At 46.0% G+C, this 17,346-nt stretch overlaps 1 protein-coding gene across 1 annotated transcript in view; it reads left to right on the top strand.

Annotated features, from left to right (window-relative positions):
* KIF5C (kinesin family member 5C) overlaps window positions 1-16,207 on the top strand; it is a 149,652-nt gene extending 133,445 nt beyond the window's left edge. Inside the window, exons 25-26 of the mRNA XM_045861229.1 lie at window positions 305-418; window positions 12,336-16,207. Of these exons, the coding sequence (XP_045717185.1) occupies window positions 305-411 (107 nt within the window). The 3' untranslated portion in view covers window positions 412-418; window positions 12,336-16,207. The remainder of the gene's footprint in view (window positions 1-304; window positions 419-12,335) is intronic.
* Window positions 16,208-17,346: the final 1,139 nt, after the last annotated feature.

The raw sequence follows: 17,346 nt of genomic DNA, 5'->3' as shown, positions 1-17,346 counted from the left end.
CCATGGGGGCCTGTGGATCGGCCTCAGACTAAAACAGGAAGTCCTTTGTTTCCAATTTTCCTCAATCTGAGTTAAATTGAAATTGATATGTTAGTGCTGTCTGTCTCCTAACTCTCGGGTGCCCCAGTCTAGCTAACTGCCCGTAGGAGGGCAGACCCCTTCTCAGAAACTCTGGTGGTTGAGAACGGCAGTGTTGGTAAGAATCATGTTTCTTGGTTGTCACATGTGGCCTGAAGGTATCAGGGTGTGGCTGTGTAAGCCCTTTCTGAATGTCTCTTCTCTCCTTTCTCTTGGTTGGATACAGCCAAGCCCATCCGCCCAGGACATTACCCAGCGTCATCTCCCACGGCTGTTCACGCCATCCGAGGGGGAGGCGGCGGCTCATCGAACTCCACTCATTACCAGAAATAAATAAGAAGTGAGTCCCTGGTGTTGTGTGTTTCTGTCTGGGGCAGAGCCCTGCCCTTGCCTGACGCCCACCTATGTGTGTTTGGACCTGCAGCAGACGGGAGACAGCTCTGCTCCACCACAGCCCTGGGGTTCAGGTATCAGGGGCCTGGGCCTGTTTTTAACGCAAGTCTGGAGCCCTGGGGTCTTCTAGCTGGGGCCAACTGGCGCCAGGATCCCTGTAGGGATAGGTGAGGGTGTGGCGAATGATTCACCTGAGCTTTCTTTTGTCTGTGGGACTCCTCTCGGTATCTGGCATCCAAAAGGGCGTTACCTGTTTGTCAACTGCTTTTACTCAGAACAGACAGACCTGGGTGGTTAAGTCCCTAGAACTGAACATAAAGCGAGAGCCATGAATTATAAAAACTCATATTTTTATAATTACTACCTGAACTCAACAAATGGAGCTTTTAAGAATTATGCTAATTTGTATCTAGTTGGATCCAGACCAGTTTTTTCTTAGAGATAAGTGGGCCGTAAACATCTCTTTCCACAATCCACATGCCCAATATTGTTCTGCAGCAAAAGGGGGTAATGCAGTTTCATAGAGAGAAGGAAGGGCACTAGCCAGTCCTTTCATACTTGAGGTAGAGAAAAGAGGGTGCTGGTTAGGAGAGCAGACAGGTAACCAGGATGGGAGGGGGTGGCTCCAAATGTTGTCCTTGAACTCTAAGCCCTCACTAAGGAAGCTAGCTTGCAGGAAGGGCAAGTTCACATGGCGAAGCGTCAGTGACCAAGGGCAACTCGAGAGAGCAGTGGTTCCTGATCCAGTCCTTTTTGCACCAAGGTAAGGAAGGTGACCGGAAGGGGCCTGGAGCCCACACCCAGAGGAGATGACAGCATTGCTCAGGCCCAGACTAAAACTTCCAGGATGGAAGCTTGGTGACCGCACCCAGGCACCATCCAAGGAGCAGGACGAGCCAGGACGGGGGAAGGCCAGAGCAGCTCCTGAGCAGGCACATGTACCACCTGCCATTTCCTAGAAAGGCAGATGGGAAATGATCTTGGCAATGAGCACCCCCATCCAGACCTGATCTCTACTTCCAGTCAGAAATGAAATAAAATTGGGTGTTAACTGGTTTTCACTGCCATGCGTCGAGGTTGGCACTGGAGCGGAACCATAAGATGGAGTCAGGGATCTGGGAACAGAAGATCCTGAAGCATTGGCTCTTGGAATGCTGAGAGTGTTGGGTGGGGGGCCGGTGTCATCTGCACCCAGAGACCCCACTCATTCAAATAGTGCAGGACCTGGACCTTTGCATTTTTACCGAGTACCCCAGGTGATTTTGTTGGCCACCGGAGTTTGAGAACTACTACTCTAACGTAACTAACACTTATATAGGATGGAAGTTCCTCTATGACATAAAGAAAACTTGAGGTAGTCTGTCACAACGGAAAGCTAGCCTCTTAAATTTAGATTCACTGTCCTTAGCAAGTACCTTCCTTCCTCAAGGTCATCTCAAGGCCACCAAAATGACTTGTACAGTTTACATTCCAAGTGGAGGAGGCAGAGAGGAAGCAGAGATGAGGCAAAAGCAGCTCTCCTGCTGGGTCAGCTTTTTTAAAGCAGCCTTCCCAGAACTCCCATATAACCCTGATGCCCACATCCCTCTGGTAAACAGGCACAGGGCCATGTCTACCTGCAAGGGAAGCTGGAAAAGGTGGTCTTTTAGCAGGGTGCATCACTGCCCAGAATAAGGGTAGTGTTATTTTGCTGGGGATGGGAGATGGATGCTGAGGTGGGCAGCCAGCGCTCTGCCTTTGTTGAACACCTGCCATGCAGCAGAGCTGCACTAGATGTAGTGTCTGCATTTCCCCATTTGAGGTAAGCATGCAGACAGGCGTCTGTGCTTGGCTCCCAACAAGCTCATAATATGTCCACTGGCCCAGGGACTCTGGGTCCAGACACCATACAGTGGATAGTCATTTCAGTAATGCTGTCCCATAAAGGTCTGCCTGACCCAGGCTGTATGTGAGGTGTACACAACCAGATGTTGCTACTCATTACCTGGATGTCCTTTTCTCACTCTGAAGATTGACAATCAGTAGGTATCGTGAGACTTACAAGACTTTCAAAGGAACAGAACTACTGTCACCCACCATGGTTGTTTGTTTGTTTCTTTACTTATAGTGTTACAAGTGGTTTTGATTTCTTACCTGAAATTGGAAGTGTTAGTGATTTTCTCACAATGTTGTGAACAGGCCCCGTTTCCCATTGTCAGGACAGCGGTGTGGTCGAGGGGTCTGGCGCTGGACACGAGACCTGGTCAGTGGCAGGTCTTCCACTTTCTTCAGATTATTTCACCTCAGGGTTGGTCTCCTCATCTGTGAAATGAGGAGCCCTTTCCCTGGGTCATTGGTGTTGCTGTGAGGACTAAATGAGGTCATGCTTCTAAGCTGCTTGATATATTAACAAGTACTCAGTTAAAATGCCAGCTTCTAGTACAGGTGAGCACTGCAGTGCCAGGTGCATAGTGGGTAGTTGGTAAATTCTGGCTTATAATCTCCTTGATTTCACACACTTGTTACAAAATGTCTTTTAGTCTCTCTGTGGCGGTAGATGATAACCCCTCGTGCAGAAGACCCATGTCTGAGTGTCTTGTTTGCTGCCAGGAGCAGATATGAGGGTTGTAAAGGTACTGTCATGTGCCTGAAAGTTATGAACAAGAACACAGGCTGTTTTTTAAGAATAGTCTAGGCATTTGTCAGTGGAAATTTTAAAAAAGGGCAGTATCCAATGGAGTGGAGAATTATAATTGGAAATGAGGAGATGCTAAATCATTTTTTCTTAAAAATAATTGGAAATAAGGAATTCATTGTTCAGGTGAGATCACAACCACTGTCACGGCCATTCCGGGTCTTTGAGGTTCTCATTCTGACCTGTGTCCACCCTGGGCGGAAATGATTCCAGCTGCTCGCTCTTCCAGCCCCTCTGCTGGAGCCAGAGCAGTGTATTCGTGCTTGGGTGGAGTCTGGATATCTCACCTTCTTCACTTTAGGGTTCAGAAAGTAAAATCACAATGAATATTTTGGTTTATTCTCAAGGTTTCAAAGGAACTTAAGGTATAGAAATCTAAGATACAGAAATCAAAAGAATCCAGGGTAATGCTGGCCTTTATCTAATCAAATTTAAATCCAGGGGCCTGCCTCATGGGGAGGGGACCTTCTTTTTCAGACCCTGAAGCTGAACAGGGGCAGTATATGCAGGAAGCTAAGTGCATGGGCTGTGGGGTTGGCCAGATGTGGGCTCCAGCCCTGGCCTTGGCTTTACTCCTATGTGACGCTGGGCCAGGTACTTGAATTCCTTCATCTTCAGCCTCCTCATCCACAAAATGGGATCGGGCATGGGGAGCCTTCTAGTACTTGGTTTAACAGTGGATGAGACAAAGAAGGCCCTGTTCTTATGTAGCGATGTGCTTGTTTGGGGAGACACAACAAATAAGGTAACCTTGAACAGTGGTACGTGCTTGGAAGAAAGGAACAGGTTAATAGAATGGAGATGGAGGGTGCTTATTTAGAAAGGGAGGACTGACCTTTGAGCAGAGGCCTGAATGATGAAATGCACCAGCCCCCCAGTGGCCTGGGGCGGAGTGGCACAGACACTCATGGAAGGCGGCAGCAACTGTGGCGCATTTGAGGGACTGTGGAAGGCTGACAGGGCGAACACACAGCACTGGGGGCTATCTAAATTTGGGGTGTTGAGGAGGGAGGTGGGGGCTGGATAAATGAGGCTTTTGAGGCCCAGGTGAGCAGTTTAGAGGGTAATCTAAGTGTGGGGGCTGCTGGGGGGCTTTGGGGTGGAAGATGTGGGGCCTGGTTCCTGATTGGAAAGGGTCTTTGGGCTGGAGAAAGGATGGGGTGGGGTGAGAGAGAGAGCAGGGCTGCCCTAGGGCACCACTGCTGGTGTCCACTTGCAAGGGAACAGCACTGGGTGGTGGTGGTGACAGCAAGTGGTCAGTTGACCTGTGTGTGAGAGCCAAGGGTGGAGGGGAGTGAAGGAGGTGTGGGTGGAACTCAAAGGTGGTTCTTAGGTTTGGGCCCTAGCAAGCAGCTAAATATTGTTACCTTTAGGATGACTGGGAAAACTGGGTGATGGGCAGGTTTTATGGAAAAACTGAGTTGGGCTTTCCTCATCCTATGAGGTTCCTCTTGGACATCCAGCCTCGGTCTATCCCAATGGGTGTGCTGAGTCGGCTGTCACAGTGATGAGTCTGCAGCTTGGGGAAATGTCCGGGTTGAGGTGGTAGGGAGGTGTGACCTTGGAGATTGTGTGTTTAAGGCAAGGGGTCTGGGGTAGGTAACTCGGAGGAAATGTGGACAGAGGCAGGGGGTTGGGGGAGTTAGGCCCTGGGGACCGGTCAGAAGAAGGAAGCAGCACCAGCAAAAGGGCTTGAGAAGGAGACTGAGGTTCAGGAAGTAAAATGGACACCTGGGTCCAAGAAAAAGGTGGTCAGTGGTGCCAGAGGCTGCTCAGAGCTCGAGGAAGATGACAACACAGACTGGCTGGTTGTTGAAGGTCAGGGGGCGGTGACCTTGAGCAGCTGCAGTGGTGGGGGAGGCAAACCCAATTGGCTTGGACTAGAGAGAGTGGGGAAGTAGAGTCAGCAAGTGCACTAGCTTCAGGTTTTATTTGAGTGGGCAGAGGAATGGAGGGATGTGGGATTACGACGGGGTTTGCATTTCTTTAAGGTGGGAGCTATTGCAGTTTATTTGTACTTGGATGGTAACGATTCCCTGAAGGGGGCATGGGTACTGTAGGAGAATTACAGGAACAGAGTATTGGCTACTGGGAGGTCCTGTGATCCAGAGCGGAGGTGACATTGCACCCAAGGAGATGGGAAGGCAGAGCAGAGAGTAAGGATGCTGGGAGGGGTGCACAGGGAGGTGAAAGGGGTCTCATCTTAGTGCGTGTTTACCCTTGCAGGTAAGACACCAGGAAGTCAGCTGAGAAGGGAAATGGGAAAACAGGTTTGCGGACTGGAGAAGAGAGGTGTGAAACAGGCCTCTCAGGCATTATACGAGGCTCTACATTGAATGTAGACACCATTAAAATACTTGTCTACCTCCCTTGTGTACCTCCTCGGTTCTGAGGGCCTTGGAGTTCCTTTTCCTTTCCAGGCAGTGCTTTAGCAAGCCAGTGGGCCCGCGTCCAGATATGTCCACCAGATGGCGCCAGTGGGGCACTGCTGAAACCCTAGCTGTTTCCTGAAAGGCTTTGAGGCAGAATGGTCTTTTGATTTTTCTGTATTTAGACCATTATTTCTCAAACTTGAGTAGTAAATAGAATACTTTTAAAGGAATAAAATTCTCACACAATCCCCGAATTTAAATTATTTTAGTATAATATTCAAGCATTTGCAAATTTAAAACAGTATACAATCCCTATACTTAAGAGATCTTACACATCTATCAAGTCAAAACAAATTTAGAAGTTAGATTAAAATGAAACCACAAATCAAAAATCTGAATCACCAACCCTACTATAGCTTAATGAAAGATGGTCTTTTGTGAACACAAAGAGCCGGTGCCGGGTAGGACGTGGTGCGAGGGCGTTCCCCGTCTCTCTGGGAGGCGGGGCGGGGCGGGGCGTGCCTTCACCTCCTCCTGCCCTCCCACGGCCGGAAGTGTCATTTTCTGACCGACTCATTTTCTGACCGACTCGGCCTCTTGACTCTAGATGAAGTGGTTCAAGCCGTGAGGAGCAGTGCCAGCTGGGTCACAGCAGAGAACTGCCCAGGGGTGCTGGGTTATGGGCCGTCAGCCAGGTCCTCCAGCGTGTGCACGTGTTAATGCTTTTTGTGGCAGGAAAAACATAAAATTGAAGAAACTGTGAAATGAACCAGAGACCCCAGATGCCTCTTACTGTGCTGATGTAGATGAAGAGTCTGATACTTTGAGCAGTGTACTTTTATTAAAAGCCATCTATATTAAGCCTGGAAACCATATCCTATTTAATAAAATTTTGATAAACTTTTATCAAAGTTTATTTGGTAAAATCACAGTGGTGGAGTCAGAAGGGACTCGTTAGAACTCCTACAGGACATTTGAAGAAGCAATTCGTGTTTGTACACTATGTTTCGAGGCATAAAGAAAACAGCCCTGGAGAAGGACTTCTGCGGCTGGTAGGGCGCCCGGGGGAGCGTGCCTGCCAGAGCCACCGGAGGGGCCTGGGTGGTCCACTGCCAGCCTGTGTCGCTGGAGTATAATGCCGTTCCCAGGGCTGTGACAGTCACTGCAGGGTGGCTCTGTCTCCCTCAGGTCTCGCTGCTTCAGGACCTTTCTTCTGATTATATCCATTAACTTCTTAGGCGCTGGGATGAAAGCAGACACGTAACAGGTCTGTGGGCTTTCACCACCATTTCCTTTGGCTGCCTTAACAGTCAGCTGTGACCTATGGCCTAAAACCTGGGGCCCGATGTTGCCTGTATGCCTGGGACAGGGTGGTCAGCCTGTCCCACGTGGCCCAGGCACTGGGAAGGACGAGTGACTTTCTATTACAAGAAGTCTTGTCACAGTAAGCTGCACCCAAACAGGGAATCTCCAAGTGTGCAATAATGGTGGGAGAGCCAGTGTTTCTCACCTAGATGTCCCAGGCCCTAAATGCCCCTGGCCCTTTCCCCACACTCACTAAATGCCCTAAACTTTAGGTCCAGGTAGGCCACTGGCTCCACTTCTTTGAACTGAGGAAGTTCCAGTTCCTCTGAACCCCACTCCACCCGAAGAAGGTGGACTTCTCTGTCTAAGCCCTCAACTACTAGGACACCAAGGCCCTTCCTATTTGGTCCTTGGGGTATTCTTAGGGTCAGGTCGAGCTTCCCAAGCCAGCACTTATATTCATTTGCTTTTCTGATTCATTCTGTATTTTCTTGTTACTCCTTTCTCTCTTTCAGATACGTAGATCCAACCTATCTTGCACCATTGTTAGGGTTCACCTTGACCTTTTTCCTGGTTTTGAAACTCCAGTCACATTGCAAATAAAAAATATTGTATATATATTAGATGTACAAGGTGACTTCTTCCCACAGCAGAAATGGGTTCCCTCCACTCATGCAGGGTAGGCAAGGAATTGCTTTTAGATTTAAACTTCCAAAGCAGAGAAGCCGAGAAGCCTCATTTAAGCAGGCCACATGGTATCTGTAAGTCACACACATAACCTACATCTAAACCACTGGGCCATTCACCTTGCTACTGTGACAGCCCAGCAGTCTTGAGACTGAGTCACAAGAACGTGCTTGCAGGGGCTGCTCGTTGCTGCATGCAGGGCAGCTGGGTGGTTGTAGGCTCAGGATCTGGAGGTGCGCTGCCTGGGGTTGAATCCTGGCTTGGCTGCGTCCTGGGCAGGTTCCTTCATCTCTGTGTTCCTTGGTGTGCTCTGTAACTTGTGGCCAGCAACAGTGCCTGCAGAGCGGGCTGTGAGGACTAAACGCGTAAATATGTGCCCCAGGGCAGGCACTCGGTGCTCACCCACATCATCGCTGTGTCCGATCCGGTCTGGCTCTGCACGCCCCTGTCCCTCCAGGCAGAGTGAGCCGTCGAGACCACACAGCTTGTTGGGGACAGATCCTGGACCAAGACCTCTGATCTGTTAATGTAGCAGCTTTCAAAGTTCCTGGCCTGAGGACCCTTTATATTCTTAAAAACTATCCATGACATTAAAGAGCTTTTATGTTTCCATATCTATTGATTTATTTTATATTGGAAATTGAAACAAAAAAATGTAAGCTATAACTACTGTTAACATAAATGCTATTTTTAATGAAAAATATTCTACAAAAGGAAAAACTCAGTAGAATCGAATTGTTTTACACTTTGACCAATCTCTTTATACTTTGTCTTAAGAAATGACATCTGGAGTCCTGTGTTGCTTCTGCATTCTGTCTGTGGCAGTGCATTGTATCAGTTGAATTATATGAACACCCAGCCTTGTCCCTCCAGGCAAGATTCTTGGCCATTTAGTAACTAAGAAAACGGCACAGAGAAGTGCTGATCATAGTGCTGTCGTCACAGATGCACTTTGGAAACCGAATGAGAGAATGTGAAGGAAGAGGGGAGAGCCCTGGGAGAGTCCCTGGCCCGGGTCACAAGTAGGGGTCCCTGTTGTGGTGGTTGTGGGGACAGGCCTGGAAAGGCAGGGATGCCAGGGAGAGGACAGCAGTCGCTGCAGGTGGGCGCTGCTGCGGTGTCCGACGTTGAGTACAGCACTGCGGACTCAGGGAGGAGTGCTGGAGGGCCTGGAAGAAAGAATTCCCTGCTTCGCCTGCAGAGCGGTGGGCTGCTCCGCTTGAATTCTCAGCATCATGTTTCTCAGAGTTAGGAATGCCAAGCCACTAAAGCTGCTCCTCTGCAGCAGCTGCACTAATGCTCCTGGGAGATTAACCCACTTCTGTTCAGTGGTGATATGTAAAATACAGGTGGTAATTCTTATAATGTGGAGACTGAATTGTAGAAAGGCAAAGGGAAAGAAAATACTGTGTACTGTTTGGATTAAATGTAGATTCACTGCAAGCAATTGCAAAAGCCAAAGTTGGGCTGGGGGTTCTCTAAATACTTCTTGCAAAACCCTTATATAATTACCTTCTTTCTTCAGCCTTCTCCACTCCTTTTAAAGAGAGGTGATTTTATTTCCTTCTAAATCTGGTCACGCATTGCCATTCTAAGTTACCATCTCTAGTTTGGAAGGGGCCCAGGGACAGTCGAGTCAGGTCACTTGGTCCAGCAACCTGCTTTTAGGTGAGTGAGTGACAATTCTGAACCCTCTCAGAGGGTCAGCAGAACTGGGTTGGTTTTTTTTTTTTTTTAATCCTTACCCAAGGACATTTTTTTTATTGCTTTTAGAGAAAGAAAGTGAGAAAGAGAAGCATCCATTTTTTGCCTCCTGTAAGCACTCAGACTGGACCGGGGATCAAACCCACAGTCTAGGTATGTGCCCTGACTGGGAATCAAACCCACAACCTTTTGGTTTTGGGACAATGCTCCAACCAAGCGAGCCACCTAGCCAGGGCAACAAAATTGGGTTTTAAATGTCCTCAAGATTTGCCAGCCTGTCCTGGAGGCCAGTCTGTGTGATCAGAACAGTCAGAAACAGTTTCTACCGAGACTAACCTATTTACCTTTATAAGTTATAGCCATTTATAATCTTATTATAAATGAGATTTTTTTCCCAATCTTATCTGAGAAGAAGAGCATTCAGGTCATCAGGAGATGAATGGCAGTATCTAGCTGAATATGGTTTGGGGGGCCTTCTGGAAAGACTGCTTTGGCAGACCGTACATAAAGATCTTTAACTCAGAATGAAGAAAAACAACCTCTGTAATGAGGGACACTTCACTGGTGGAGTTCTTGTGTTTTTCCTTTCGGCAACCTGTCACAATCTCTGTTCTCTCTCGCCCTCCTTGAGGTGACTAAACTGAGCAGGTTAGGCCTCCTTTGTGGCCCCGTTTCTTCCCCACTGTCAGCCAAAACGTGCTGAATCTTGCACATGGCGGGGTGGGGGATTTGAATGAAAGGTCTTCTGGTGGAAGTCGTGTCACTTCATGGTCTGCTGCAGGTACTGGGGCTGCCTGTGTGAGTCTTAACATTCGGCTCTGTCTGCATGGCGTGGCTGCAGGCACTGGGTTAAGCCCCAGTCCTACAATTGGAGGTATGTATGTGCCCAGCACCTCCCTGCCTCCAGGCACACGGGAAGACCATCACATCTGACCTGGGAGACCCTCAGTGACTCTGAGAGAATGTGCGTGGAAAAACGAACCCACAAGGGCAGGGAAAGGGGACTGCCGTGGTGGTTTTCAGAAAGCGTTCCTGGGCCTGTTGGTTTTCAGCTCACAGTGGATTTAAATGACACCTGCAACTGTGCTTGAGAGGTTTTCCATTTCTGGCCCTCACCATGAGCACAGAATCTCACCAGAATGGCCACACATTAAAGATGTTCTTCCCAGAGAAAGACCTATCTCTCTGTGACCTCTGAAATGATGTGACTATATTACCCTATATGGTTGTTTGAACCATTTTTAATGGAACCATTATAATTGTGAGCAATTATACTGTTGGAGCCAGAGATGGTAGTTAATAAAGAAGCTCCCCAGATGAAATTTGTGTCAAGATGGAGGTGATATTCTTAAAAAAAAATCAAAACACAAAACTGTTCTGTCTTTTTTTCTATTCAGTTTTGTTCTATAGTAATATTCTCTTTTACCCACTATGTTCTTATCTGCTTTTATAATCCCGTTGCATGCTCTGATTTTTCTATTTATTTATAATTTATATCCTGCTTATTTATACAAAATATGTGAGGTTGCGTACATTATTATAACTTATGAGTCAGGAGAGTGAGGAGAAAAAGATTAGAGAAGAGAGCATTATACAGCAGGAATCTGAGACATTTACCACAGCTAAGCACTAAATGTGGTTAGAAGCCTTCTAGAGGCAAAAAAAAACAAAAACAAAAACAAAAACAAAAAACAGCAGTATCTGTCAGGTTATGGACTTCTTATAATCCTTTTTTTCCCCATTCTTCATAATTTTCGTTTTCTTTTACACTTGCTTATCCTAAGAGCAATTGGGTTTTCCTTAGCGTCTGTCATATTTCCTGTGCCATGGGCAATTCCCATGGGCTTCTCAGGGCTGAGGCCCTGCCCACTCCTTCCTCTCCCCCCAACCCCACAACCACCGAGCTCTGCTATCACCCACCTATCACCCACTGGCAAGATCACAGAGAGTTCGAGGACTAACAGCTGGTGTAAGGAAGTGGAAACTCTCAGTTCCTTCTTGAAAACTGAGTTTACTGGAGTTGGTCTCATGGGCTGGCCTCTGTGCGGGACTAGTCTGGACTCTCATCCCGGAGACCTGAGGAGCCTCTGGTGGGAAGTGGTGTGAGATGAAAGGGGGGCGCTCTACTGGGCAATCTCAGGACCTTGTGTGGATGAAACCTGCCTGTCAGGACTGGGAGCCTCTTTCTTGGAGAGACAGCCTGAGTTAGGGGCAAGTGAGAAATGGTGTTTGAGTTCCCCCTAGGAATGAGGAAATGCATCATGTTTGAATATCTATTGTTTCAATAGATAGTGACTTTTTGTTTCATCCTCACCTGAGAATATGTTTATTGATTTTAGAGAGAGGGGAAGTGGGAGGGAAGAGAGAGAGAAAGCAAGACAGGCACTGAAGTGACAGAGAAACATTGATCAGTTGCCTCCCGTATGTGCCCTGACCAGGGATTGAACCCAGAGACTTTCAGTGTATGGGGTGATGCTCCAACCAACTGGGCCACGCATCTGAGGCAATAGACAGGGACTTTTGGAAGAGACTTGTTAGGGCAAAACACTTAGAGAGAAAGCAGTAAGTAGGAGTCTGTGCTGTTCAATCCACAGGCCACTGGCCACGTGTTATTACCGAGAAGTGTGGTCAAGTCCAAACTGAAATGTGCTGAGAGGGTGAAAGATACGCCGGACCACAAATGCTGGAAAAAAGGCTGTGCCGTATCTCAGTGGTGATAGTATAATGTAAAACATCTCAACACGTAATGCTGCTTGTGTATTGAAATGATAATGTATTGAATAAATTGGGTTAAATGAAATAGAGGGTGGGGCAAAGTAGGTCTACAGGTGTGAGTATGTAAAACAGTTTATTCTTGTATTGTTACTTTCTAATTATTGTAGTATTTCCCACATGAACTGCAAACCTACTTTTGCTTCACCCTGTACATAATTAAAATGAATTTTGCCTGTTTCTTTTTACTTTTTAATATGGTTACTTACAAATCTAAAATTATGTGGCTTGCATAATATTTCTATTGCACATCTCTCATCTGAACATCTAGAATTTAAAAAAAAATTTATGAAGAGTGAATTTCCACTGTTTCTAATACCCGTGTTCTCTTTTTGGTTCTCTTTCAACAGATATGACTCCACATAGCATGTCAAGGACTAAATTAATCACCAATCCCTTTTTTTTCTCCTACACAACTTCCATCCCCTCTTACACTCGCTTCCCCAGCCCCCTGCAGTACGCCGGTCCAGGCGCTTGAGCCGCGTAGAATTTCTGTGTACAGATGAGTGCTCGGGCTCCTGTCCTCCCGAGCAGCCGGAAGGGGACCCATGACTTCGGGAACTGCTGCTGTGGACTGGGCCTCCCTGCGGCCCCTGGAGCCTCCCTTCTCACACGCCCTCACGTGCCACTCCCGGGGGGGCGACCAAGTGCCGTGGGGCAGGTGGTGACGCTCTGTCTCAACGGTCTGGTTTCCTGTAAAATAAACACTTTATATTTTTAGGGAACAAAAAAAGTGCTGCTACAGGGTTCAAAATTTTCATTCTGAACACTTTTCCAAAAAAAAAAAATAATAACTCCAAGGAAGCATTTTGAATACCCTGGTCCCACCTTTGGATTTGTAAAATACACCTTTTAGTATGGCACCTGTTAAAATGCAAAGCAAACTTCTTCAAGGCAGAAAAACAACCTGACAGTAGCAATGTAGAATTTCTTCATTCAAACACATCTATGTGAATGCGAAAAGTCATAAAATTCACCTCTGAGCTGCTTGCTATTGAACTTGCAGCAACTAGTCTCAGCCAGCCCAGTATGAACTTCACCCCTTCAAAGTGCTAGGAATGCTGCAAAGTTGGGTGAGTGGAAATGGGGTTGCCCCCCTCCTCCCTGATCCTGTTGGAGCTGGCATCCGGATGGCCTCCTTCTCTGGCCTCCTTCTCCAGGGAACCATCTTAATCCTGGAGGGGGTATTGCTGCCGAAATCCAGGATCATTCCTGCAGTTGAAAGAGGAAGCCCTGGGGAGAAAGTAATTGACAATTTTTTGTGCCTATGAATAAGTTGTTATTTTAACTCCTCATTCTGACCGAGTTCTCTCTTTGGCATCAGATAGGTACCATAGTTCTCTGACCATAAGACACACCTAGGTTTTAGAAGAGGAAAATAAGGAAAATTTTTTTGAAGCAAAAAATGTGGTAAAATATTTAATAACATAAATAACATACTATTTCACCAATGTAAATGTAAACAGAAGTCAACAGCAGCATTAACAACCATTATTCCTCCCAAAGTGGAGGAGGGGTGTGTCTTACAGTCCGAAAACAGTAGGTTTCAGCTTCTTAGGCAGAGTTAGAAGAAATCAGTATAGATGACATTTTGTATATTTAGCTATTGCTGTATTCAAATACATGAATCTAAAGCTGAATCAACTCTTCCTGTTGTGCATATTAAAATGGTGGAGTTCAAGTAGTAAAGTTTTCAGGGAAGCTGACAAAGATTCAATTCAGTTGGCCTTGCTGTGACAAATTTGAGGGTAAGTCAACGACAAGCAAACCAAACTTAGTGAAAGCACCCATCCTCCTATTGTGCCTGCCCGAGATGAGCAAGCTGGCACTGTCCCTGCTGCTGTCACCACTGGGATGGAATGTATGTGGGGGAGACACTGGGCTTTCTAGTGGCTGTGTGGATGGAGGATAGTTCCAGGTGTGTGTGTGTGTGTGTGTGTGAGAGAGAGAGGGAGGGAGAACAAAGCACTAAGGCCTGAATTGACCTTCAAACTCTTGTATAAAATTCCCTAACAAAGCAGAGCTGTTTTATTTATCTGTTAAATGTTGCACTTTGTTTATGTGTGTTTCGTTTTGCGGGTGAGTAAGGAGAGCAGAGGATAAATCCTATTGAAGTATTTATTTGGTGAAGATGACAGTTTTGCATTTATTTGCATTTTTTAGATTCTTCTGTTTGATTGTATGTTGGCACCAGTACCTGTGCAGTATAAACCGCCCAGTGGCTAGCTGCGGTCTGACAGAAGGGCTTGGCAGGGCAGGTGCTGCAAACCTGAGCAGGTGTGATACCCGCCATAGACTCTGACTTGCCTTGGATTTCAGAAACTAAAACGTGGGTCTTTGAGAAGACTGCCAACTAATACCTGTCAAACCATTACTGTCTATTATGCAACTGTATTACTTTGTGTTTGGAAATTGAACAAAGCTCAGTAGTTTCTTTTTGGCTCACTTGCTAATTTTTTAAGATTTTTTTCTGAAGTAATTTTTTTCCTGGGCACCCTTTTCTATTTCTAAAGAATTCCTTGGCCCTTTTATGTTTCAAAGAAACAGTCACTTGTAGTTCTACATTTCTTGATCTCCATAAGGCACTCACAAAATTCGCTTTTATTCACAGAGAAAGTTGGCTTTGATGTCTCTTAAAGATACCTCTGCTAGTTGCTGATCAGCCAGTCAGTTCACCTAGCTTTGATCTTTATAGGACCTCTAAACTAATTTTCCTACACTGTGACTAATAGGTAGGCAGATTATTAGAATGGATTATGCAGTATATTCAAATGGATCCCTAAGTATTACTTTGTGTAATAGCTGATATTGAGATCATATACTCTGTGGGCCACTTGTTTAAAAAGCCACATTTATGTAATTTTAATTTTTCTAGGCCGTTTCTCCTTTGCACTTGAACTCTAAATGTAAAAAACCACACATCTGAATGGCTAAGCCTATGGCTGTATTTTGATTGTATGTTGCTGTTGCTAGTGGGCGTGCGCGTGTGTGTGTGTGTGCAGGGGCTTTTCTCCTCTAAGTAATTGTATGTTTCTCACCTCTTCTTGAATGTTTACTCTTTGATTCCAGAAGGGAATTCCGGATGGTTTATACGGATGCTCTCCTACCTGAAGGATAGTGGGTTTAAAATTAGAGGAATGCTATTTGAGATATCAAGATTTATGGTTGGAAAGTAAAATATAGTGATGCCAAATGTGTTTGGTCAGTTACCAGAGACTTCTGTACAAATGCGTTATCTCTTCAAAAATACTGTACAGTGTGCTTTTGTCGAATGGCAGGTGGTGAGGAGAACATTAAGTGTAGATTAAGACTTTTAAAGGAAGTAGTATCATGTGATTAAGAAATTAGAATTCTTAGAAATACTGGGGTAAATGGAGAAGTGAAAATGTCTAGAATGCAGCCTGCACTCTGAAGCCCTAAATTCATGTAAGGAACCGATGCTCCTACCCAAGGCCAGACCACGCCATTAGTCCCTGCACGGAGGGACTGATCTGCTCTCCTTTCCTGCAGGAATAACTGGAAGCAAATAAAAGCTCTCAGCAGCCCCCTCTCCGGAGTGCACGTCTTTCAGCAGGGCGGGAGACGGAAGGACTCGGGCTGCGGGGCATGCTGGGGAAGTTGTCCTTGGCGGGGGCAGGGGGCAGGGGGAGGAAACTCCGCTGGCTCCATTGTCTCACCCTGCGTGTCTCCAGCGAGTTGAAGGAGGCATCACAGTCTACAATGGCTTCCTTTAACACTGCAGTTTGGACTTTTATGAAGTGCTGAGCAAGAGCCAGGTCTATCCCCAAGGAAGTGCTGCTCCATGGAGTCGGCTTACACATTTACAAATCGTGTATCAGTTTCAAATATTTGCCATTGTGTGCAGATGTGAGGGGAATAGGGCATTCTGTAGAATTATTCCTGTCTAGTTTGTAAAGTATGTAGTGTGTACTGCCGATGTGTGTTCTCTGGGCTCTATGTATTTGTACAGTAGCTCTCATTTACAAAGTTGTGGGCAAACTTGTTTTGGTGGTTTGGAGGGGAGAATGGCAGTTTATATCAAGTGGTGATGCTGTAATATAGTACATGTAACAAAAGATCAAGAAGTAACTCTCCCCTGGCCCATGGAAAATTTTGGTTTCTTCTAGGTTCTACAATGAAGATGTATGGATACTCTGGCAGACTGCATGTTGTATAATTTGAAAAATACTAAAAGTGGAAAATAAACTTGACTTAACCTTTGGCTAGTCTGGTTTTCTTACTTGAGTCACCCAAAAAGCACTCTCATGTGAGGCCCCAGTGCAATGTTAGTAGGAGCCGTGTTCTGGCCTCAGTAATTCATTTCATTGGGCTGGAGCTCAAATGCAAAGCGTGACCAAAGTCAACCTTGACCTCTTTCTTTGTCTTTCCTTTGGCCTGAATATCTGTGGGGTTTGTTTTTGTTTTTGTTAGAAAACCTGACATTTGTTCCTTTAGTACTCAGAAGATAGCAACTGATGTAAATAAACATGTGAACTTTTTGAAAAGGAGGATTGAGTTAAAGCTCAGTAGACGCCCCAGTGTATTAGTTGAATTTCTTCTTGCCCAAGAAAGGCACTTATTCTAATAACATGTTTTAGAACATTGGCATCCTTCAACTAATGCATTGGAGCTCTGTGTATGTTGAAAGATTATTGGCATTTTTTGAGAAGGGTTAGGGTGTGTGTATTTCCATTTAACCTGATTATTAGTATTAATGCGCAGTTCTGAGATCTTGCAAGGGGATGCTGGAAGCCTTTGGAGACTAGCAAATGGCAGAACACAGAGTTGTTTTTATCTGCTCTCAACAAGGAGGCTTCCCCACCTCGGGTCGTGGAATCCTCGGGCCACTCATGGCGTTGTGTATATAAACACCGTCACTCTTGTTCTTGGTTTGGTTAATGGTGCACAGGAGCCAGAGAGTAAACTGCTTTAGTCAATTAAAAATGGGAAGGATGGGTGCCAAATGAACATTTTGTCAGTGGAATTGAGGGTGCTGCAAATGATGCACTTTAATGATGTCTTTTCCATCTTTACTGAAATAGTTATTTTCCAAAGAAATTGGAAGAGGCAGTTTCTAAATATCAGTTTGTTAAAGGTGACTTATGTAGTAAAACTACAAATGGGGTGGATGAATTTTTAGGCTGAAGCCTGCTTATTTAAAATGGGAAAGCAGTCCTCTGAAAGAACCCAGTTACAAAAGAAATTTCAGTATTAATGGGAAGGGACCCCACAGGTCTCCGAACGGCAGGGCCCTTGCTGCTCCCGGGGTTCCTGCTCCCTCGTGCTGCGAGTGGTATTTGGGCCATGCCTTGGAAGCTCAGGGCTGGAGCATCTGTGGGAGAATGTGGAACTGAAGCTATA

The sequence above is a fragment of the Phyllostomus hastatus genome, unplaced genomic scaffold (genome assembly GCF_019186645.2).
Source record: "Phyllostomus hastatus isolate PE091 unplaced genomic scaffold, TTU_PhHast_1.1 phas_contig_1, whole genome shotgun sequence".
Taxonomy (NCBI): domain Eukaryota; kingdom Metazoa; phylum Chordata; class Mammalia; order Chiroptera; family Phyllostomidae; genus Phyllostomus; species Phyllostomus hastatus.
Note: the sequence above shows the minus strand (reverse complement) of the source record. Positions and strands in the feature narration are given on the sequence as shown.